Source organism: Narcine bancroftii, chromosome 3 (assembly GCF_036971445.1).
Source record: "Narcine bancroftii isolate sNarBan1 chromosome 3, sNarBan1.hap1, whole genome shotgun sequence".
Classification (NCBI taxonomy): domain Eukaryota; kingdom Metazoa; phylum Chordata; class Chondrichthyes; order Torpediniformes; family Narcinidae; genus Narcine; species Narcine bancroftii.
The window spans coordinates 63495857-63520766 of NC_091471.1; the positions used below are offsets into that span (position 1 = coordinate 63495857).

The following is a 24910-nucleotide window of genomic DNA, read 5'->3' on the forward strand; positions in this document are numbered from 1 at the left end:
ACCACAACCTTTAACACTCTTACGCTAATCAAGAACATTTAAACCTGTCCATAGACTTGGCCTCCACAGTCTGGTTGAAGAAATTTCTCCTCTGTTCTAAAGTGATGTCTTTTATTCTGAGCCTGTGCCCTCTGGTCCCAGACTCTCCCATCACTGGAAACATCTTCACATTCCATCTAGCCCTTTTAATATTCAATGAGATTCCCCCTTCATCCTTCTGAACTCCAGTGATTACTGGTCCAGAGCCATTAAACGCTTCTTCTCTTATATTAATCCTTGTGATGGTTCCCAAAACTAGTACATCTGTCCATAGACAGGGGCCCAAAACTGTTCACAATACTCCAGAGGTGGTCTGATCAATGCTTTATAAAGCCTCAACATTACATCTATAGTCCACCTGAAAAGAATGCTAACATTGCATTCTTTATTGCAGACTTGGTAGGGATTACGTTCATCTCCAAGGAAATTGTCCTTCTTTATCGAAATCAATCAAAATCGCAGTAGTGCTACAGGAAGAATCATTGGTAATTGTGGGTTAAAGAGGAAACATTTGGTCACTTTGATCATCATTATGTTGTAACCCCTGCTGCCTGGTCCTGTAAACTTCACCACAACCAGAATTCTGCTGCCTACATCCATCGACAAAGCTTTGCTCACTCATCATTAAGTGTTCATTGACTACCATTCTCCAAAACTATTTTGACGGCATCCATCCACTTTGACAAATTTTCCTGAGGTCTATTTGATTCAACCTCAACAAAGAACTGTATCAGTTCATCAATTAGATAGTTAAATTCAATAAAATATAGCAAGTTACGGCTAGACATTGCCTTTGAGAAGACCTAACAAACTACTTAGTTGGGGGAAAAAAAAGCACAGTTGATAAGACAACTTACATTTATGAAATGCCTTTTAATGAAAAAATATTTCCCTGAAGCACACTGAAAACAAAAGAATAATATCCGGTGCTCTCCCTTTTGAGAAGAATGAGCTTTCCCCTTACAGCACCTTGTATTTTTGTGTCCCGTTATGTACTGTTGCCATCACAGTTCAGCATCTACGGTTTTGCTTTCTCCACCCAAACAGGTATGCTCAAAGTTTAGTCTTCTGGTCACACAGGTGGCTTTGTTTAACTTCTCCCTATACCCATGTTTTACAGGCATTCAGTTTTGGATGTGCCATTCCTTCCTTTAGTTAAACAAGTAAGAAACAAAATTGTCAACCTTGGGTCCACCCCTGTCCTTATTCCTCACTAAATCATACTGTTTGCAACTAATGACAACCTGTCAGTGCCCAGGCAGTTTCTGACTTCAAGTTGTCAGAATGAAGTTTCACTAATGTCACAACCACTCTGTCCAAATTTACCCCATGATGTATCTTTCTGGCTCTAGCCACCAGCTATGCTGGCTTTCTGTGTTTTGCTATCTCTGCCCAAATCCTTTAAAATCCTACATAAAAACTTCTTCAAACAGACTTTTGGTCACCCTTCAAACATATTGGCTGAAAATCCATATTTTCATCCTGTGTCTTAAAGCACCTTGCATGCTATAAAAGAGATGTTTCTTTTCTTTAACTCAGTGATTCTCAACTTTTTTTCCACTCATTTACCACTTTAAGTAATCCCTATGCCATAAATGCTCTGTGATTAGTAAGGGATTGCTTAAGGTGGTGTGTGAGTGGGAAGGGAAGGTTGAGAACCACTGCTCTAGACCCAACTGTTACTGAAATATTTTGCTTGAGAAAAATTGTCATTGGCCCCTTTCCTTTGGAGGTATGAAACTGTACACAGAACGAGTCAATTAGGTATGATTAAAAAGGTGGTTTTCAAACTTTTTCTTTCCACCCACATCCCACCTTAAGCAATCCCTTACTAATCACAGAGCACCTATGGCACAGGGAATACTTAAAAGTGGGATGTGAGTGGAAAGAAAAAGGTTGAGAACCACTGCTAACTCAATGGGACATGTTATTTTTCAACTTTCCCATTAATAGCAAATTAAGTGAAACTTGCATGTGAGGGACAGTGTTTCGATCTTCGGTTGCCAAAGGATCTCAACTATCTTCTTTCCCATTGGTTCAATTCTTGCCCTGGACCATGCTCTTATTCTATTCTTAATCAGAGTCAGTGCTACCATGTCACTCCTGGTGGTGGCCAGTCCATGTGTAGTAATTGTGCTTCTTCCAACGTGGAGGTTTCCCCCCATAATAACCGAGGAAACGGAGTCTTCATACCTAGGTTTGACACTTCATGGAGACTCGTCACAGTTGAGGGTTGGCTGGGCTACGCTCTCTCTCTCTAATAAAGGTCAGATCATTCAATAATACAGCTGCAATGATGGTATTTGAATACGTGTGTCTGCATTCCAGGTCTATGGGTCATATCCGATCACTGTCCCTCCTGCAAGTAGTAATGAACCGAGCATGAATGTGTCGAGTTGGATTTGTTGGGAACCATGTCCACGTCATTTAGGAGAACAGAAGTCAACTGAGATCAGCATCCACAAGCATCACTGGTCCAGCAGGAATGTCGAAAGGCTCTGGAGCAGGATGATTTGCCCCTCCCCACCACCTCCACCTCGTTCAGAGCAGATTGAAAGGCCATCTTCACCCTCGCAACTGGGCGAAGCTCATTTCACTGAAAGGTCTTCGGCCACGCGAAGGAGATTAAAAAGGAGACTCGTCTTCCCTCAGGGGAGGGTGGAAAACAAAATTAAGGCACTGGGCGAAGCCCGAGGATGAATCACCGCCAACGGGGTCTGCAATTCGTGACCGTCCTCCAAACGAGGGACGTAACCATCCCTCTCAATGGAAAGGAAGGGATTGTCAAGTTTCGAAGGTGCAGGAGAGAAGGAGAGGAGGGGAGGGAGGGAAGGGAGGGGGGGAAGGGGGGGGTCCCCTCCGTCTGTCCCGGTGCGGGGGTCCCTCCGTCTGTCCCGGTGCGGGGGTCCCTCCGTCTGTCCCGGTGCGGTAACGCTCCCCGGCTTGGAGCGGCTCCTGCCTTCGCCTCCACCGCCTGGTCGGGACGCTGGGAGGAGGCGGGTGTCCGGCCTCGCAATCCCTCCCCCTCCTCACGCCGCCCGCTTAAAGTGCACTGCGGAGGAATTTCCGGCGGTTCACGCCCTTGTTGCTGGACGAGGGAGGGAGCGCTCGGTGATTTGTGGGACCTGCCAGTGGAGCGCTGCCGGGAGCTGCGCGGTTGTCCCCTTCCCTACCCGATACAGTATCTTATCCAGTCCCCTTCCCCAGGCAACTGTTTCCACCGGAGAGTTTAGGCTGCCATTCCTTTCCGAAGTCAAGGAAAAGCACCATGTCTGGTAGCAATTCAGCGACGATTGATACCGTGAAGAGAAAAATCCAGTTTCTGCAGCAGCAGGCGGATGAGGCTGAGGACAAGGCTGAACTGCTGCAGAGGGAGCTGGACAACGAGCGCCAGGCGAGAGAGAGGGTGAGCGACCGGGAGGGGGATTCTTCTCGCATCCAGCCGAGGGGCTTGCTGCCGTCTCAGCGCCCCATCTCCCGCCCTTCACCCACCGTCCGATTCCCCCCGGCCCGGATGCAAAGCGTCCTCTCGTCCCCGAGATTTGCGGTAACGAAACGTCTCCAACTTGTTGCATTGCACCGAAACAAAGGTTGGATGGGGCTCAAACTATTGTTCATTCAAAATGGTGGAGGCTGGGTGTGGATCAAGTCGGAGCAAATCCAGCCCCGGATTGCAACCTAGGGCACTGCTGCCAGCCCCTAAATTTGAGGTACTCGACGAGAAAGCCCCAGTGGGTGGGAAATTCATGGGTTGATCTGAAGTGGCGGGATGGGCCGACTTTATCAAGAGGGAGGATGGTCCTTCTAAATAAACACTGATTTATTTTTTTTAATATACCTTTTCCTCCCCATCCAAACGCCAAATCCGACCCGAGATGTCTTGACGTGTGTTCAATCACGTCGCCCTGCGAGTCCGAGTAATGAAGAGAAATCCCCGGGCTTGCCGCAGTTGTCCCGAGGGCGGGAGCAGCCAGGAGAGGAGTTACCTGCCGGTCCCAACTCGTCTTGTACGCGAACCCCCCCCCCCTCACCGAGCACTTGGTCATGTGCACGAATAATTTCTTCCCCCCCCCCCCCCCCGGTCAATGGGCGGGGTCCGACCCTGACTTGAAGGAGAACATTCCAGCGTTTCCCTGCATTTAGTTCCTCGCTGGTAGCCACGCCAACACTTTTGTTGGAGCCCTAAGTTTAGTTGGTTCTGTGGAATGCACATTTCTAAAGCCCCTCCAGGATTGCATGTACATTTGTCTTTCTCTCCATGCACCGTTTCTTGGTATTTTCCGGACTTTATTTTGCAGGGTAGATAGGCCCAGTATCTGTATACCGTTGGATTAGGAGAGAGAAATGAGCCACCCCCCTCAAGATTAGTTTACTTAAATTGAGCTATTATAGAGGCGATCTGGCCCAGTTGTGGGCCTATGTGAATGATTTTGCATTCTACCAACAAAATGTGCAGAGCACCCAACTTCACTCCTCAGTTTTGCAAAGTCGTTCAATGATTCATTTGAATGATCACTCGACCTGCATTTCTTCTTTCTGTACCTCAATACCCTATTTTTCAATGTTGCTTTGCGCAAACAAGCCTGCGGAAGGATGTGTGATTTGACCTGCCACCATTCAGTCAGAGATTATGACATGGTGTAATGTTAGGAAAATTACTTCATTACTGTAGCACATAGACATTTCAGCACATGATATGTTTTTCCTTGCATTGATCTATATTAACTATAGTGTTGGGGGATTAGAGCCATCTTGATATTTAGAACTGGGTGCCCGCAGTATTTCTACCCAGTTGTATTAATTTTTCTAATCAGCTGGTGATATTTTTTTAAATTTCTCCAGCTAAAGGATCTTGTAGCAAGGTAGGTAAGTAGAATTGAAATACCCACTATCTCATTAAATAATGGAAATACAATTAGATCTGAAATGTCCTTCTCTTCCCATGAATGAACATTACTGATCTGACCATAGTTTGGAGAAACTACTTGTTCTTTAAGAGTTGTTGGAGAATGCAGCTGTAAATACTACTCCCTTCCTATCAACTGTTGTCCCTATCTAATTTTTTTATGATCATGATGTAATAAATTTTTAAAAGTTAATGGTTACAATTTTTTCAATCATTAACCAGAAGCTGCTTGATTGTTCTAAAAGGTTCGTTTTGTACTGTGTCCACTTAGCAATTTGTTATTTATGAACCTTGATGGTGGTTGATGTTTATCTTTATCTTTTCTACATAATTTCCAGGAGGTTTTTGGTAGGAAAAATGTGTACTTTTCCCTTCCAAAGGGCAAGCAGCTCATTAAAGCGGGGATCTTCTATTGAAATTACATACACTAGCATTGATGCTTGGATCTCCAGCTGCAGTTGAGATTTTTGTGTGTAGAGCTAATTTTTGTATATAATAAGTCGCTGTCCTTTTGGTGCTCTGGGTGTAAACTTAGCGATTAGTGTTGGGATGTGCTGTGATAAAACCAGCTATTTTAACCATCTCAGAATATTCATACAGAAGTTGCCAAATTTTCTGGGAAAAGGAACCATGCTTGGGTTTCTTGACCTTCTGAGCCAACTGCCTTGGTTCTAAATCAAGGTGAATATTCCCCCTCTTGCTGAGGCTGATATTCCCTTTCTCTGTGCAAATGGAGATGAAACCTTGCACGCCCAAGTTCATGCTGAGTTACTTGAAACTAGGAAGGAAGTATTGATTTGATTTCATTGCTGTGATTGGAAGTTTTGGCAGTCGAGTGAGAGTTGGATCATCATTGTTCAAGATCACTGGTAACCTGCATTTAAAAAAAAAAAAAATCCTAATATGTGAAATGGGATTTTTTATTTGATCATTTACTCTATGATCAAATAATTTGTCAGGGAAGAACTGTCCGCAGAAGAATGGAAAATGGAAAATATGATTGAAAAGGAGTGTGAGGGTTAATAACTACAGGTAGACAATTTTAGCTAGCAATCAGTAACTTGAATGAAAGGTGTAAATTTTGTGCTTTTTCTTCTTGTTTATTAATTGCCAGCATCTGCACTGAGAACATCATTTAATGCAGATCCAAATTGGTGTCAATTGATGCTGTAACTTACCAAAATAATGTTAGTGACTTGTTGATTCACTGTTGCTTAACATGTTTAAATTTATAGCTTCATTAAAAAAAAAATGGCAATTTAGTTCAGTTAAGTTGAGCTAGTTAGTTCAGAACTTTATGACTAACTGTTCTACCCTGGTCATGATTCCATCTTCTGATCAGATGAAGAGAGCCTAGACATTGATGTAGGAGCTTAAATTAGCTTTACGTCTCCTAACTATTTTGAGTCCACGCGAACGTCCAGTTGCAAACATTCAATTGAAGACACTTGTGACTTCAATTGTCCCTAGATATTTGAGGATTGCCAGGAATGGAACATTATGGCAGTGAGGAAAGACTACATGAACATAGCTTGTATTCAGAGGAACCAATGGGAGTGTTAATTGGGATGGTCCTGATAGTGTACATAGAAAGTGGCCATTTCCCTTTGCAGAGGAGTATTTTTTTTCTAAAAAAACTAGAGACTTAATTTTTTTTCCGTTTCCTCCCTAACCCTTGATTTTTTATTTGTCCCAGTTATTTAGAATAGTCAAGGGAAAGTAGAAACTTTGAAACTCCAGTGTATCTCTATTTTGGCAGGAGGTTTGAAGTGGGTGTGTATCACTGTTTTGGGAATAGGTGTGTTCTATTCACTTGACCTTTAGTTAGACATGATAGTTTCCCTGTACATCTGGAAACCAGGGGTTGCCAAGTAACTTCTGGACTTGATTACATCAAGGCATGCTAACAACCTATGCTTTTTTTTTGTTAATGCGCCTCAGCCTTGGACTGTTGAGTATACATGTTTGAGAGTTAAATCTTTGTGAAAATGTTTGAGTGGCCTCTGAACACAGCTGGGTTGAATAGTCTCCTGTGCAGTGACAAGGCAGTTTTTTGGCTTCAGATAGCAATTATTGGTGCACTGACGTATAGAGTTAATGTGCATGTTTAGTGAAAGGATGTTAATTTGGACACAAAATCAAGAACGACACATTTTGTCATTAGCTACTGTGTTGCTTAAATTTTGTGGCTCAGTAACCGAGTCAGTAAATGTATTTTTTGATATATAAAATTTGTAACAATTTTGTTCAGAATTTCTTTTTTTGTTTTTGGCCAATATTTGAGGGCTTTAGTGTTTTTTTGTTAGTTATTCAGTGGATTAGTGCAGGACATTAAAGTAGGTTGGTCTAATGGCACAACACAGGACTTTAAAGATATTTAGTAGCACAGAAGTGTCGAAGATGATTTATCTCAGTAATTGAGATTGCCAATGGGTGCTTGCTTCAAATTTATTTTGTTCTTCCATAAAATATTGAGAAGTGAAGATGCCATCACCATTTTGATTCAGGATCTTGACCTCTTCTTGAGTTTTTTTTCAGCAGTTTACCTTCTACTCCTGATAGATTTCAACATCTGCAATACTTCCCTTATTAAAAAAATAGGACATTTCCAGTTCATGTCATTCAGAATTCCTGGACTTGCAGTTGTATACCTTTCAGTAGCCATGTGCTAAATTAAAATTCCTGGTTGTGTGGTGAAATAATAGGGTTGTATGGTGAGTTACTTTAAGGAAAGCTACTGACTGGTTCATTGAAGGGATAATTACTTTATGTGGGTGTTTTACATTTTAAAATTTTTTAGCCATACTGCACCGTAACAGGCCCTATCAGCCCATGAGTCTGTGCTGCCCAGTTACACAATTGACCTACAACCCTGATATGTTTTGAACAGTGGGAACAAACTGGAGCACCTGGGGGAATCCCATGGAGACATGGGGAGAACAAACAAGCTCCTTATAAACAGCACTGGATTTGAACCCTGATCGCTGGCACTGTTACAGCGATGCTCTAACAACTATAATAACCTTGGTGCCCTTAAGTAGTTGGTAATTTAACAGATAGAGTATCTGATATTGGGCTTGGCTATTTAGAGCATTAGAAGTTGCTGGATTCCTTTCAAGACACAATTTTAGTGCTCTTTTAAGCAAACTTGGAGGCTTGGAGCAGATTGCCTGGAGACAAATGTGCAGTGCTGAAATTACAGGGGTTAGTGCTACTCTGGTTGGATTGTTGAAATTCAAACTAACCACCAACAAATTTGCAAAGATATGAGGTTCCTTGTATCTATTATCACTATAAACAGGTAGTAATTAGTGTTCTCAAAGAAAATATGGTATTGCAAAACTTGAATCTGTTTGAAAGTTGGTTGGATTGAAGGTAACTTGAATGATGGGGAAACTTCGGAGAATTGTGCATCTGCCAGAAAATGTCAGTTTTCAAAGATTACTACAGATTTCAAACACAATAATCAGATGATAAACTGAGGACTTTTTCAATGAGCGGACTAACATCAAGCTTTAGAAATCTGCCCTTTTCCAATGGTTTTCAACGGTTATTTGTCTAAACTTTGCAAACAGCAAATATACAGATGATTAGATGCTGTGAAACAATTGAATTTTAATGCTGAAGATGTTATCAATTAAATCTAGCAACAATGAGCCAAAATGTTGACTGACTGTTTCTGTTCATGAATGCTGACTGGATTGCTGGGTTCATCCAGTATCTCGCTGTTTGCTCAAGATTCCACCATCTGCAGTTTTTTTTAAAAGATTTGACTGTGAAATGATTATTTAGTGCCCCTACTGTAAAAAAGGAGTTTTATCAGCTTCCAAGCAGATATGATGGAATGCCCACCGTACACCCTGATGTGAGAAGCTAGCCCTTCCGTGTGGTGCAGATCCATTAACATTGATTATCAATAGTCAAATGTTTGTTTTCATGATTCTCATGATTTACATTGGCAATCACTTTACCAATGTATAAAACTCTAGGTGTCACCTAATCTTGTAAATTTTTTACTGTGTAACTTTTGCAGACAATTGCTATTCAAATAGTTTTTCAATTTCAATCCTGTAATAGGAGCTCAATTTACTGATATTTGTATCTCCATCTTGGCTTTGGCTGGAAATCAGTAGCAAGTCTACCTTATTTTAAAAGTCAAATACATTGGGTACCATAACAGATCTGTATGAGAAGTAAATTTGATGTCTGCAAATTAAGACAAATGATTGTTAACAAGTTTGGATGAATTTCCTTTGACTTGAATTTGAAACTATTTTCCTTATTTTCTCCTTTGGGAAGGTGGGGGCTTGTTTCTTTTCCATGTTGCAAACCCTTGCTGCTCCAACCATGAAAGGAATCGAGCGGACTGCTAAAGTAGTTCCTCAGAGAAGTTCTCTGCATTTTGAAGTGTTTAAATGTCTAATGGTATTTATACATGGCATTAAAATTATTGCGTTGAGATAATTTGATAATTGTTTAACTATTATTCATTTTCCATTAAAGATTTTGTGCAGACTAAAAGCTACAGTACATCTGTTGACATGCATTAGCACCGACCTGCATATTTCAAACTGACCAGTAGGAATTATGTGGAGGCCATTGCACAACTTAAGTTGCCTCTTGTCATCCAAGACTACTGTAGCATTACTGTATTGTGTGGCCATACCTATTATGTACAACTGACAACATGGCCTTTTATTTTAATAGTATCTAATAGGTTGTATTTTAAACATCTGCAAAATTATTACAGCTCTTACAATCATTCTAGAAGGAGCATGTAATTATTTTATCTGGTCTAGAGAATTCTCTTTTCTACACTCCTCCAGGTATCAAATTTGTACACTTATTTTTAGTTCCTTTGGGAAATATTGTTGTTTTAATCAGTTTGTGGACAAACTGATGTAACTGTCTTTAATAATTCTTCAAAAAACATAAATGAAAGCATGAATTATACATTGAGAGGTACAGCCATTTGTTTCTCATGCTGGTTCTTGTACTATGTTTGATGCCTGGGTGTTTTCACACTGCTCAATGGGTAAACATTGACAGCTCGTTGGTGTACTAATAAGAGTCTTCTGAGAGGTATTTCATATTTGTGTAAAGTTTCTGCCCCTTGAACCTGTACACATTTATGCCTCTGTACACCATTTAAAAACCTATCAGTATTCTTAAGTCAGTTTGTTTCATTCCTTGTAAGTTCTACTCCCAGCTGCTGGGTGATTGCCTCTCAATTAAATGCCACCCAATTTTCCCATCTTGCTTTGCATCACCAGCAAAGCAAGATGCATGCCGGTCAGTATCCAAGTCGACAAGATCTTTTACATTGATGATAAATGTCTAGAAGCCCAACCAACACTGTGGCAAGCCATTAGCAACAACCATCTTATTTGGAGGGAGGAAACACCCATTTCATTATCAATCTTAAAATTCAATCAGTGGTAATTAATCCTATAAGCCCTTGTAGCAAATGTAGTGTAAAATACTTCTGATAATTTAGAGGTAACTAATTCACTAGCTTCATCTTTCCTATCCTGTCAATTACATCATTTAAAATTTTGTCAGTTGTTTAAAAAACTTTATTTTGCATATGCTATTAATGTCTTAAACAATCGATTCCAATATTTTCTGAGTGATACTGATACATGGGTACTTCCGTTCTTTGAAGGGTGTTAAATACAACACAGGTTGTGCAGATTGAATAGTTAATTTGGAATGGGGGTTCTTCCATTTTGAGGATCTTTATCTTATTTTGACCCAATGAGAATGCGATCAGAGGATTTGTTGGCTTTTAAATTCCAGTTTTCCACTACTTAGTGGAATTAATTACTTTAAATTCCCCAGTGTAATTAAACTAATTATAAAAGTTCTAGTTTACCAATTTTCTTCTTCCCTATTTAAATATCTCCTGCCGCTAATTTCAAGGAACTGCATTTTATTTTGCTATCTTTCTTATTATTTGTATATGTGTGGAAGGTTTACTTTTAACTTGGTTTACTTTCACACGGTTTTGCTTTTGTGGATTTTGCAGTCATCCATTGCAGTGCAGTGTTGGTTTACCTCACTGTCATTGGCATATACCAATTTATATGATAGATGAAGGTCGATCAAGATGTGGTGCTCAGGCTGGGAAATGATATCATTTTCTTGTCAAAACCATTGAGCCACAGGTTTGTATAATTCCAGCAGGTTTTGCTATGTTGATTATTTAAAAGTTCAAATTTATTGTCAGAGTACATACAGGTCATCACATACACCTTGCAATTTTTTTTCTTCTTGTTGTCCAGGCAAAATTTCTACTTAGTGGTAACTGTACACTGCACTCAAAAAAAACCAACACCAAAGAGAAACATAAACAAACTGCAATACTGAAAAAAGTAAATATTCAGTAATAAATTATGTACAAATTTGGTCTTTAAATGAGTCTCTGAGTCCGTTATACAAAAGTTTGATGGTAGAGAGGTGGCAACTATTCCAGAACCTGATAGAACTAGTCTTGTGGCACCATTAGTTAGATAAGACTCTAGTGGGCAAAGGAGTTGAGGGTTATGGGGATAAGGCTGGAAAGGGGTACTGACGGTAGTGATCAGCCATGATCTGTAAAATGGCGGTGCTGGCTCGAAGGGCCTACTCCAGCTCCTATTGTCTATTACCTCTTTCCTGAAGGCACCAGTGAGAACAGTATGTCCTGGGTGGTGTGGATCCTTCTCTGATTAGTGTTCAGATGGGGGTGGGGGAAGAGTTTTGTCTGTGATGTAGTGGGCTGTGGCCACTATCTTTTGCAGCTGCTCAGAGGTATACCAGGGTGTGATGCAGCTGGTCAGCAAACTATCCACTATACACCTACAGAAATTTGCCAAGGTTTCCAAACCTCCACAAACTTCTGAGGAAGTAGAGGTGTTGAGCTTTCATTATGACAGGAAAGGTCCTCTGAGATAGTGACTCCCAGGATTTTCCACAGTCGGCACCTTGGTTTGGGTGACATTGAGTGAGGTTGTTGTTAGTACTCTTTACCATTTAGCTTTGAATCTCCCTCCTGTATTCTAACTCATAACCCCTTTATAAACAGACCATTATTGTGGGGTCATCAGCAAATTTGTAAACTGTGTGTTGGGGTGGGAACAGAATTTGTCTTCAAATTTCATGCAGTAGTAGATGATTTGAATAACCATTTTTAAACTGGTATAGTCAACAATCCAAGCTATCCTGCTCTTCTGTTGTGCATTGAATGGCTGATGCTGTGCTACAATTGATGAAAAATGCCCATTCAAATGGAAACTGAAAGTTCCAAAGAATGGCTGTTTATCTTCTGTAATATGAGCCTGCTTGTCTCATCAGCTTTGGAATGCTAGTCCCACTTTAGTCTTGAACCTCATCTAAACTATCATTTTGAATGGTGTCAGGGAATGCTGCATTGCAGATCTTTCAGATATGATATTCACTGTCCTCTCAGGTAAGCACAAGGTTTTCTGGAACGAATTGAAGATTAAGGGACTTTTCCTGAAGATCTTGATCATTTCTTCAAGTAAGCATGCCACAAGGCATGTGATCTGGTCTTTACTTTCTTACCATTTCTGGGTTGCTGCTTTAAGCAGACTGGCTGAGGGGTTTCCTGTATGATTTGCCTTTCAGGAAGATTCATTGGTGCTTTGTGTTATCTTTAGTACGAAACGATATGCTGATGTAGGAATGCATTTCTCTCTGATATTTCTAGCATTAATGTTACCACTATCAAAGTATTAAATCCATTGTCTTATTCTTCAATATAGAATGGAAGAGTGATGGAATGTTAGTTTCTATATGAAACTGTTAATGAAACATTTACAGTGCCAGCCATTTGGGTTCTAATCTGGTACTGTTTATAAAGAGTTTCTTTGTTCTCCCAATGTCCTACGTGGGGTTTTTCTGGTTGCTCCAGTTTCCTCCCACCCTCCAAGAACTTGTGTGATTGGTTGGTTAATTGGGTGCAATGAAGTCCATGGGGCAAAAGAGCCTTCTATGCTGTATCGTTAAAAGTAAAAATTAAATTAAGCTCCAAAACACATAACTGGCAGAATTGCCCTGCCTTTTCTTGAAGGCAAGTAGCATGCATAAATAAACTATAGAGCCCATTTAAAACTATCTGGCTCTCACATCTCAACAATGTATACATCTTCCTGTATAGACACTTTTCCATTCAGTTTGTTTCTGTACTGCATCTCTTCAGAAATTGTAATGGAGTTGGGGAATATTTTCTTTTACTATCCTTCAAAATTGTGACAAAGTTTTGAGTCCACCTAATAGGTTTAGTGTATTAGCTGAAAGATAGTACCTCTGCATGTGAGACTGCCCCTCTTGACTATACTGGATTTTTGTGCTCTTGTTTTCAGAGTGGGATCTAAACTTTGGAAGTACAGGTCCACAAACCATTTTGGGTCCTAATATTTTGACTTGTGTTGTCTCTTGATGAATAAATTCTCTTGATGATGACCGTTGCATTGAATTAACATGTTTTCTGTTCAAAATAAATTGAACTTGAAATTTTCAAGATTAAGAACTCTTTGGTGATCAGATATTTGTAACTGTCTGCCATGATCATTAAGATGGGGTCAATACTTTATCTGATCCTTCTCATCAAAAGGACACAAAAAAATTGAGTTTATCGTGAAAGAGAAAGATGAGAAAACATACCTGGAGGAATGTGCACTGATTTGATTTCCTTGGCTAAGAAAGAAAACATGCTTGATATTTGACGAGTCGCAATTAAGGTTTATTTAAAAAATGTCATTGAAATGCAACTTTCAAACTTGCTAGATAGACATGGTAGAGGTTGGGGAGATATTTTCCAAGGGCATTGAAATCAAATGAATAATGATCAGTCTTTTAGAATTAGAGAAGTTATTTGCTCATCGTATTGTGAATACAAGAAGTCCTTTCTGAAAATGAGATTCTTGAGTGAATTCAAAGCTGAAATAAATAGATTTGCAGGTGTTTGAGGGATATGGGGATGTCACAAGATGGATTTGGGATAGAAGATTAATCAGACTTTTATTGATTGAGTTGATGCCCAAATAGCCCAATTAGTCAAATTCTTGAATTTACAGGATCTCTTGCCTGCCCACTCAAGGAATGGAAAAAGCTTAGTTATTATGCTGCTAGATTGTCATGGTCTCCATCTGGTTGGGTAGCAACGGAGACTATTCTTTTACAATAAAAGGGCGGATGATTCTTTTAAATTCTCATGAGCAGCAGTTAGGAATTTGGCTATGATCCCTTCTGTAGTTCTTCTAAATGCAGGGAACAAAGTAATGAAGCAACCTGCTAAAAATATTTCTTGATTTAATTTTAAGATGTTATTTATTTCACTGCTAATATTTTCACAAGCCGCCAACAGTCTAACTTGGTACTTCTCATAGCCTTGAGACGTGAGCTCTTGAGTGGCTGAGGGTCACAGCAACTACTTGAATCGCTTGGTAAATGTAATACCACCATTCCTTCTCCCCCCCCCCCCCCCCCGCCTCCAAACTTTGATAGCATCCCAATAATTGTGCATGCTTTGCCCTAGTTCGAGTTCATTGCAAAAATTGAGTTCTAGGAGGGCTGCTTAAACTCTATGCTACAGAATTGGTTTCAAATCCATTTTCTCTCTGTCAATGCACAAGGTATTTTTGTATTGAATTCACACAATTTATTACTGACAAAAAAGATGGGATTCAGTTTTGATTAAATGTGGGTTTAACATCATTTTATAAATGGATAAATGGGTATGATGTACAGTAAATTAGACTACAACTTTATTTTCTTTCTTTAAGCACCACTGAAAGTTGTTTCTTTTTCTCCTTCCTCCTGTATGAAAACCTCAAGGAAGACATTGTTCTAAAGAAGCTGCCAGTCTTCTGTTTGCTTAGGTTAGCAGTCTTGGCATGTAGGCAGGGAAGCAGCTAGAGCTGTCCTGTGGACCATTGTCCAAACATAAACTTTTCAGATGTGGTCTTTGTGTAGTGAGCTTGAGTGTTTGCACTGGGCAGTTACTTAGTTTTCTCCCAGGATTGATTTGTTTTACTCCTATTAAGATGTAGTTTTCTTGTATCTCAGCTTTCTAGTTGCTGTCAAATTGCAGTTTGCTGTATTCTGTATTTGCTTTTTTTTAAACAATTGTAAATAGGAACCAGAGAAGGTGCCTGTGTCTCCATTTAATAACGTCATGGCTCCCTCATTATTCAGTGATCCCTTGGTGTTTGTTTATTAGTCTTGGTCTTGATACTCATTTTTAAATATTCATGAGATTGACGAACACTTGCTATCTATTCTTCAATCAGTATAACCACTGATCAAGCCCTTGGTTCTGAATGTGAATTTTTTTTTAGAAAGTACGTGAGTGTTAAGGGACACTTTCTTGGAAGAGGTGTGCAGTATTATAACACCAGACAAAATGTTGCAGAAAGCATTTTTAGCACACTCTCCTTGAACCTGATGCTGAAGATGTTGGAGAGATGGCAAGTGTAACATAAGCACCAAAGTACATGGAAGGTGAATGAGAAAGGATTGGCAATACAAAGAGATTATAGAGCTTGTGTTCACTCAGCAATTCTAGCACTGCAGTGTTCAGTGAGGCAGCATCTCAATTACATCCCAGACTGAACATGCATTTTGGTGAAAAATCATTTCTGGAATCTGGTCTTTGGCTGGACTGAAAGCTTTTGGAGCAGTGTGGTTCTATTAAAGCTGGTTACAAAGAACATTACAGTACAGGCCCTTAAGTCCACAATGTTGTGTTGACCTATGGAAGCCTACTCTACAACAATCTAATTTTTCCCCATGTCCCACACAGAAATCTCTATTTTCCTTGCATTCATGTGCCTATCTGAGTCTTTTGACTCTTCCTATTGTACCAGCCTCCACCACCCCTGGCAATGCATTCCAGGCACCTACCACTCTTGAGTTTAAAAAAAAATTGCCTCTGACATCTCCCTTGAACTTGCTACTACCACTTGCCACAAACTGATGTCCTCTGGTATTTGTTATTGTTGCCCCTATCCAAGTCTATTGTATACCTCTAAATCACCTCTTGTCCTTTTTCAGCAATTGTATTTAATCCTGTAGTTTTCAAACTGCCCCCCTAAACTCTCATTCCACCTTGAGCAATTCCTATGCCATAAAAGTGCTCTGTGATTAGTAAGGGTTTACTTAAGGTGGTATGTGAGTGGAAAGGGATGGTTGAGAACCTCTGCACTAGACACAATTGTTACTGAAATATTTTGCTTGAGAAAAATTGTTATTGACCCATTTTCTTTGGAGTTATGAAACCATGTACATAATGAGTCAATTATGTACAATTAAAACAGTGGTTCTCAAATCTTTTTCTTTCCACTCACATACCACCTTAAGCAATCCCTTACTAATCACAGCATTTATGGCACGGGATTGCTTAAGATGGAAACTGAGCTTAGTTAGGGAGGCAGTTTCAAAACCACTGATTTAACCAAAGAGGACTTTTAGTTCAGAAGTGATTTACATGCAGAGCAGTTTTAAAAAAAAAAAAACTGCAGATGCTAGAATGATGAAATAATTGAATATGCTGAAAATACTCATTGGGCTAGGCAGTATCTGTGGTGAAACTTCTTTTCATATTGCTAGTTTTTCATTATCTTATAAGAAAGCTCCTTTATTAGGATCCTTTTTCCCATTAACAGTCTCCTACAATTTGCCGTCCATTAGTTGTAAGCAATGATAGTTTTTTTTTAAATGCAAGTCTTGGATACACAATTGGCATTTGTTGAAAGCTTTGCATTTAATCTTAGGAATGTAGTTATGTGAGTTATATGTTAATGTTTACTTATGTCAGCACCTTGGTGTAGGACAAAATCAGTGGCTGTTCCTAAAATGGAAAATAATTATCTTTACCTATGTTTATAGAGAGGAAGTGTTGATTAGAATCATACAACATAAGAAACCAGTCATGCTGTTTGTTGTTCATTTGTAGTTAGTGGGAGTAATTAGACATCTCTTTCCAAGAATACATATGGTTGCTTTTTAACTGCTGCTGTTAACAACATCAGCATTTTTAATCCTTTCATTCTATCATGTTTTTCTTTTTTAAAAAAAATGAAAAGTTCTTAAACATATTCGTTAACTATATCCAGTAGATTTGTTTCAGACTAGTTAAATTGATTCTAGGCTTCATTGGATGTGAAGATCCTGACTTTTTTTTTAAAGAGTCAGAATCGGAATTTATGTCATGAGCATAACATGAAATTTGTTGTTTTGTGGTAGCACCACAATGCAAATTTTACTATAAATTACATTACAAATATAAATAGTGCGAGAAACTAGAATGTAAGGTGGTGTCTATGGTTCATTGTCCATCAGAAATCTGATGGCAGAGGGGAAGAAGCTGCCCTTGTGCTACTGGGTGCTCCTCTTTAGACTCCTGTGCCTTTTTCCTGATGGTAGCAGTGTGAAGAGGGCATGGCATAGATTATTGGGCTCCTTGAGGATAAAGACTGCTTTCTTAAAGACAGTGTTTCTTGTAGATGTCCTTGAGATGGACCAAAGGGGGGCGTGGCAAGATGGCATAGAATCTAGATGTGTAATCTCAACCTCTCTGGCCAGACTTTTAAGAACCAGTTTTTAACTCTTTGTTTTCAAGTTTAAACTTTTAAAAAACTTAGTTTAAAGTATCAAGGAACTTTTATGGCCATTAATGGTAAAAAGATTAAACCTCAAATGCAGAAGAAACTACATTTTCGGAGTGTTGAAGATTTAGGGCCTAAACAGCCTGCTACAGCTTCAAGTTTAATTTCTTCTGTGCCTAAACCACAAAGATTGCCTGTGGGAGCTGAAAAAAAAAGACTACTACTCACCAGGAGAAGGATATCGCTGGAATTACTCGTTCTCAGGAGGAAGGTGTGTGTTCCTGATCCTGATCCTGGCAGCCTGCCAACTTTAACAGAGGGAGCATGCAGGAAAATGACTCCATTGTTTGAAACCACTCAGGCAGTACTCCAACCTGAAGAGCTTGATCTATCCGTGAGTTCTTGAAACAACAGCGAGTTGTGGGGGGAGACCAGCATCAACCCCCTGAGGAAGTTGTGGTGCCGTCGCTGGGAGTTCAGACTCACAGTAAGACTGTTAAAATGCCTGCTGTTGAGCTGCAGCAGGAGCTGCAGTTACCTGGTTCTGTCACTACATTAAAGAAAGCAGGGTTGAGTCTTTCTGAATTACAATTTAACCTGTTAAATACTGTCACTCAGCCGATAATGCAAGAGTTGGCTCAAATGAAAGATAGTATGAGGTCAGAATTCACTATAGTTAATGCACGTGTGGAAGCATTCTCTGAAGATTTTAAAAAAAATTTCAGTCTGCTTTTTTGGAATGTAAACAGCAAGTGGCCTCTAATACAGAAAAAGTGATGGAGGTGGAAAAATCCATTAAAGAATTGCGAGAACGTGAGAAGGAGTTAGAGAGGAAAGTAGACTATTTGGAGAATCAAAGTAGAAGGAATGATGTGAAGATTGTTGGTTTGCCGGAAGGTATGGAAGAACAAGATCCTCTTCGTTTTTTTACAGAATGGATCCCACAAATATTGGGGCAAGAATTTTTATCTGGAGGGTTGGTATTGGAAAGAGCTCATAGAGCCTTAAGAAGAAGACCTCTGCCTGGTCAATCACCGAGACCCGTGATAATTCGATGCTTGAATTATTTGGACAGAGAAACAATACTTCGTCTAGCAGTGCAAAATGCAAGACGACAAGCTCCGTTAATGATTCAGAACAGTAGAGTTTTTTCTATCCCGATTTGAGTCAAGGTTATTCAGTGTCGGCGTCGATTTAATCCAGTTAAAGAAGTTTTGTGGCGTAAAGGCTATAAGTCTACTTTTCGCTATTCGGCAGTGTTGAAGGTGTTTTGTGGAGACTTTCAATCTCAGGTTTTTGAGAATGAGCGTGAATCAATGATTTTTGCAGATTCGTTGCCAGATGTAAGAGGACAAAGACGTAGTCCACCATTGTCTCCTAAAGAAAAATCTAGTTGTTCTGGAAATGGGAGAAATGGGAATGGAAAGAGTCTAACTTCTCTTGAAATGGGGTCGCCAAGTTTGGAATCTCTTGGATGAATAGAAGAACTTTCTTATTCTTACTTTTATTTTATGTCATTAAGATATCTTGTTGTTATTCTTTGTTTGGCTGGGGAGGGAGAGATTTGCTCTATGTTCTATTAGTCATCAGCCACTGGTGGGTGATCCACACCCAAGTTAGGTTTAGGGATTACTACCTCTTGGTAGTTTTTTTTGGGGTTTTTTTTTAAACTTTCTCTTTTTTTCCATTTTCATTTTATTTAGTCTTTAATTTGTGGTTTCTCTTTCTCCTATTGGAGGGCCTATTTACATTGATTTGAGTTTTTAAATATCGATATTATTAGTTCTTAGTAATATTAGTAGATATGTCAAAGTTGAGGTTTGCTACTTTTAATGTTCGAGGTTTAAGCAGTTCGATTAAGCGTAAACGCATTTTGGCGTATATTAAGAAAATGAAAATTGATGTCGCTTTTTTACAAGAAACACATCTGAATGTTGAGGAAGGTATGAAATTGAAGAGGGATTGGGTAGGGCATGTATATTCTTCATTTAACTCTAGGGCTAAACATGTAGCAATTTTGATACATAAGAATTTATCTTTTGAATTACAATCAATGGAGGAAAAAGGCAGGATGTATTCTTAAATTGTAAGATTTTTAGTGAATTTTGGACTTTACTTAATATTTATGCCCCAAATGAAGATGATGAAACATTTATTTCTGATGCATTTTTATATCTGGGTCAGGCTAATGAGAATGTTTTAGTTGGTGGTGATTTTAATTGTGTTTTGGAACCTTTATTAGATAAGTCCCCGAAAAAAGTTAAGAAATCTAAAATGGCAGTTCAGGTTCAAGCGTTGATGCAAGATCTCAATTTAGTGGATATTTGGAGACGTCTTAATCCGACAGAGAAGGATTTCTCCTTTTATTCAGCTAGACGTGAATCGTTTTCAAGGATTGACTTTTTTTAGTATCAGCACATTTACAGGGGAAAATACAACAAGCGGCATATAAAAGCAGGGTGATTTCGGATCATTCTCTGTTATACTTTACATATATAACTTCTGAGAAAGTTCAAGTGGCTTATCGTTGGAGGTTTAATATAATGTTAAAAAATACAGAATTTATTGATTTTTTTTGAAAGAACAAATTAATTTGAAAGAAAATTCTAATTCTGTTCACAGTAAATTTGTTGTATGGGATGCTATGAAAGCTTATTTGAGAGGACAAATAATTAGTTATACTTAAAATAAAAAAGAATCGATTAAATCAGAGTCTCGAGTTAGAGAAATGGATTAGTGAGTTAGAAAAGGAGTTTCAGAGAGACGCTACAGAAGATCAGAAAATAGAATTGTCTCGGGTGAAACTGGAATATAATACTTTGCAATCTTATCAATTTGAATGTATGATTAACAGGACTAAACAACAATATTATGAATGGGGAGAGAAAGCACATAAGGTATTGGCATGGCAATTAAAGAAGGAACAGGTTTCGAGGACTATTAATGCTGTTAGACGGAATTCGCTTATTACGTATAAACCTCGTGAGATTAATGATGAATTTTGTTCATTTTATAAAAAGTTATATACATCTGATGGAAAACAAGAAAACGGGTCTATTGATTTTTTTTATCACAGTTGAATTGTCGGCCTTGATTCCGTTGTATAATAATCAACTTATTTCTTTCTCAATACAAAATCGAAGTTTATTACATTGGAGATTTAAAGGTGTGGAAAATTTGGGAGATTGTTTTAAAGAAGGTAAATTTTTATCTTTTGATCAGATGAGGGACAGTTATGGTATTGATAAGAATTGTTTCTTTATTATCAAATTCGATCCTTGGTAAACCATGTGTTTGGTAGAGATATGATTTTACCTGAAATGATTAAATTTGAGACTTATGAAGGTACCAGAGAAGGGTTATATTTCAGTTATGTATCAAATATTACAGAATGGTATGGATAAAAAGGGTTGGGATAAATCTAAAGGTAAATGGGAAGCGGAGATTGGTTTTATTTTTTCCGAGGATGATTGGTCAGATATTTGTTATGATAGTGTAACTAGACTGATAAATGCACGTTATGCAATGATTAATTATAATTTTTTACATCAATTATACTTAACACCTGAAAAGCTTTAAAAAAAAAATGGTTTTCATGAATCAGATTTGTTTTAGATGTGGTAACGCTGTTGGAACTTTTTTCATGCGGTTTGGTGTGTGTGTGTGTGTGTATATTATATATATATACAATCTTTATGGAAGAAAGTACAATTGTTTCTGGAATACCTGTATAAGATTAAAATGCCTTTAGATCTGACAGTATTTTTATTGGGTAGTTTGCAACCTCTGAAAGGTCTGGGATTAGATAAATTTCAACTTGCTTTTGTATATTTAACATTATCTGTAGCGATAAAATGTATTGCAAGTACGTGGAAAGATACGAATATGGTTGATATTAATAGATGGCATAATGAGATTAAATATTGTTTAATAATGGAAAAAAATCATATGTTTCTCATAACTAATTTTTTTTATTAATAAGTGGTTGTTATATTCAGAATATTTACATTTTGATTTACATTGATTAGATCTTAATATGTATGCTTAATTTTTCTTTAATTTTTTTTCTCTTTATGGCTCTCCTTAGGAGAGTTGACTGAAGGGGGGGGTTCTCCTTTCTTTTTCTTTTTTTCTTTTATATATATATAAAATATATCGTTCATGTTTAGTTTATTATATATGTTACTTATTATCTGTATTTTGAACGAATAAATAAAGTTTAAAAAAAATAAGAGATGGACCAAAGACTGGTACCTGTGATGTTGCTGGCCAATAACAACTCTGGAGTTTTTCCTGTCCTGTTCATTGTCTCCTTCATATCAAATAGTGTCTGCCAGAATCTGCAAACTGACATGATTACTACAGTAACATTTTGAAATACTGTTATTTTTCTTTTCCCAATGGTTGAACCCTTTTATAGAAAATACTATGCATCAGTACAGTACTCTTTCATGTGACATGAAGATGCTTGGCAATGAAGAAGGAGGAAGTAGTGTTCTCTGCTGGATTGTGTTTAATCTCCTGTTGCAGGGTGTGGTTGTGGTTTTCCTGCTGCATTAGTTGGCACTTGCAGTCACAGCTGTGTTCCTGGATGAGTTGGTTGGATTGTTAGCAGGTTCCTCTTTTCAGTGTGGCTTGTGCTCAAATGGGTTATAGAAATTAATTTTTCAAGGGCATAATTTTGTCACTTGATTCTTTTTAAAAACAGAGCTATTAATGACATGGTCTGCTTTTAAATAGTATACAAGTTTTAACCAGCTAAGTGGTTTGAACCTGCTGCATGCAGTGTTTCTGACCAAAGATTGAATATTATTTGCATCTTTTGGGTAGGTTTCTTGGGTGTTGACTTCCACCATTTCTTTTGGTGGTATATTTAGCACACTGGCTATTGCTTAACTCTTTTTCTTCACATTGTCCCCAGTGATCAGGGCAGAGACTGGAAACCCACATACCAACTCTCCTACAACAAACCATGCAAATATTTGGGGGGTGGGGGAATTTGCCAGAAGAAAACCAGAGTTGAGCAATAGCCAGTGTGCTAAATATACCAGCAAAAGAAATGGTGGAAGTTAACACCCAAGAAATCTACCCAAATGTTACAAATAATCAATCTTTTGTAAGAAACATTGAGCGCAGCAGGTTCAAACCACTTAGTTGGTTAAAGCTTGTATACTATTTAAAAGCAGACCATGTCATTAATAGTCCTGATTTTTAAAAAAAGCGATTAAAATCATGCCCTTGAAAAATTAGTTTCTGTCATGCAATGATTCTAACCTTTTTTCTACTCACATACAACTTTAAGTTATTCATTTGCCATAGGTGCTCTGGGATTACCATGGGATTGCTTAAAGTGGAAAGAAAGTTTAAAATCACTGTTTTAATCATACCTAATTGACTTGTTATGTGCACGGTTTCACAAAGGAAATGGGCCAGTGACAATTTTTCTCAAGCAAAATATTTCGGTAACAATTGGGTGTAGAGCAGTGATTCTCAATCTTCCCTTACCACTTACCTACCACTTTAAGCAATCCCTTACTAATCACAGAGCATTGATGGCATAGGGATTACTTAAAGTGGTATGTGAGTGGGGGGGGGGGGGAGGTGGGGGGGGGGAGTTGAGAACCACTGCTGTAACTCCTTTGAGCTGAACAGTACAGGGCACACTGAAAAGGGGAACTTGCTAACAGTCCAACCAACTCATCCAGGAATGCAGCTCAGAATGCAAAACTGGCCTATATTCTGCAACTAGTTTAGCAACATAGAGTTCCTTGTTAGGAATGTAAAGCAAGATCAGTTGATTTAAAACAGACTTGCTGTAATGCACATCAACCAATAGAGTGGACCCTGAATTCAAATAAATTTCCTTATGAACTATTAATTCAAAAGATTCGTAATAAATTTGGAAAGTTGTGTGAAGAACTTGTTTAATAATTTTTCCTTCTTTCTTCCTCTCCAAGTGGTTACCAGAGAAATTCATATTTAGTACAACAATCTATTTGTGTACTCATTTCAAGAAGTAAAACTTGTATTTGACTCTTCCCATGTAACAAGAACTGATGCTTTACTAGAACAGTTTAACTAAAATAAGTCTTAAAAACTTCATTAATCTGAAGAATGGTATAAATAAAATGGATTGAGTACATAACTGAATTGTGGCTTCATCTTTGCAATGGAAATTGGAGGATTTGGAGATGGAAAATTGAGGTGGATGTATGGTATCGGAAACTGAAAGTGTGTGTGATTTTTTAAAAATATATATTTTTGAGTTTAACAACAATTCTTATGCAAAATATTAAAAAGCACAGCAAAATAAAAATGTACATTTAACAAAATTAAAGTAAATACACAGTATGCCATATTTTAAATTCTATCCCTTATTATTAAATGTGATTATCTGTTAAAGTAATTATACATATTAATCAATTAAATACTATTACAACAAATCACATATCTTAAGATTTTTTTTAAAAAAGGGGATATTATACAGGATAATTGTAATTAAAACAACAAATCCGCTTATCTGAAAGATATCTGAAAAAAGAAAAAAAATCCTAAAACTAATCTACACCCAACCTCTAATCAAGGTTACAAGAAAAATACAAAGATGGATCAGGTCGTAACCTCAGACGGAACAGCCCTAGAGTACCCAAATCCTCTAAAACTGGCAAATATGATAATATTCAAACTAAAAATTATTAATCTTTAATACTGTACCTAATTTTCTCTAAGCTTGAATACAACATTACATTGTGTAGCCACTGTGCATGAGTTGGTGGGGGTTCATCTTTCCATTTCATTAAAACTGTTCCTCTGGCTTCTTCTTTGGCTTGGCTTCGCGGACAAATATTTATGGAGGGATATGTCCACGTCTACTGCAGGCTCGTTGGTATCTGACAAGTCCGATGCGGGACAGGCAGACACGGTTGCAGCGGTTGCAAGGGAAAGTTGGTTGGTTGGGGTTGGGTGTTGGGTTTTTCTTCCTTTGTCTTTTGTCAGTGAGGTGGGCTCTGTGGTCTTCTTCAAAGGAGGTTGCTGCCCGCCGAACTGTGAGGCGCCAAGATGCACGGTTTGAGGCGATACAGCCCACTGGCGGTGGTCAATGTGGCAGGCACCAAGAGATTTGCTCTGGTTATCAACATGCTAAAAGCTAAAACTTTTCTTTCGAGATGCTGATTTTTTAAAAAAAAAATTATCTGGTTCGTGTGAAAAACCAAACGGTGCAGTTAAAGGATAAGAATCTAATCTTAAAAAATCACTTTGCACAAAATGGATTAATAACCACGTAGAAACGGGATAATTTACGTTTAGACATATGTATTCTATATATCACCTTAAATTTTAATAAACCGTGCCT

At 38.3% G+C, this 24910-nt stretch overlaps 1 protein-coding gene across 4 annotated transcripts in view; it reads left to right on the top strand.

Moving 5' to 3' along the window:
- The window catches only part of LOC138757213 (tropomyosin alpha-4 chain-like), a 110066-nt gene that overhangs the window by 37546 nt on the left and 47610 nt on the right, over nt 1-24910 (top strand). For 2 of the 4 annotated variants that reach the window (XM_069924191.1, XM_069924192.1), the window contains exon 1: nt 3109-3445. The exons of the other annotated variants lie outside the window; for them this stretch is intronic. In XM_069924191.1, the coding sequence (XP_069780292.1) occupies nt 3308-3445 (138 nt within the window). In that variant the 5' untranslated portion in view covers nt 3109-3307. Of the gene's footprint in view, nt 1-3108; nt 3446-24910 lie in introns of those variants that run through there. 4 annotated transcript variants of the gene reach the window in all.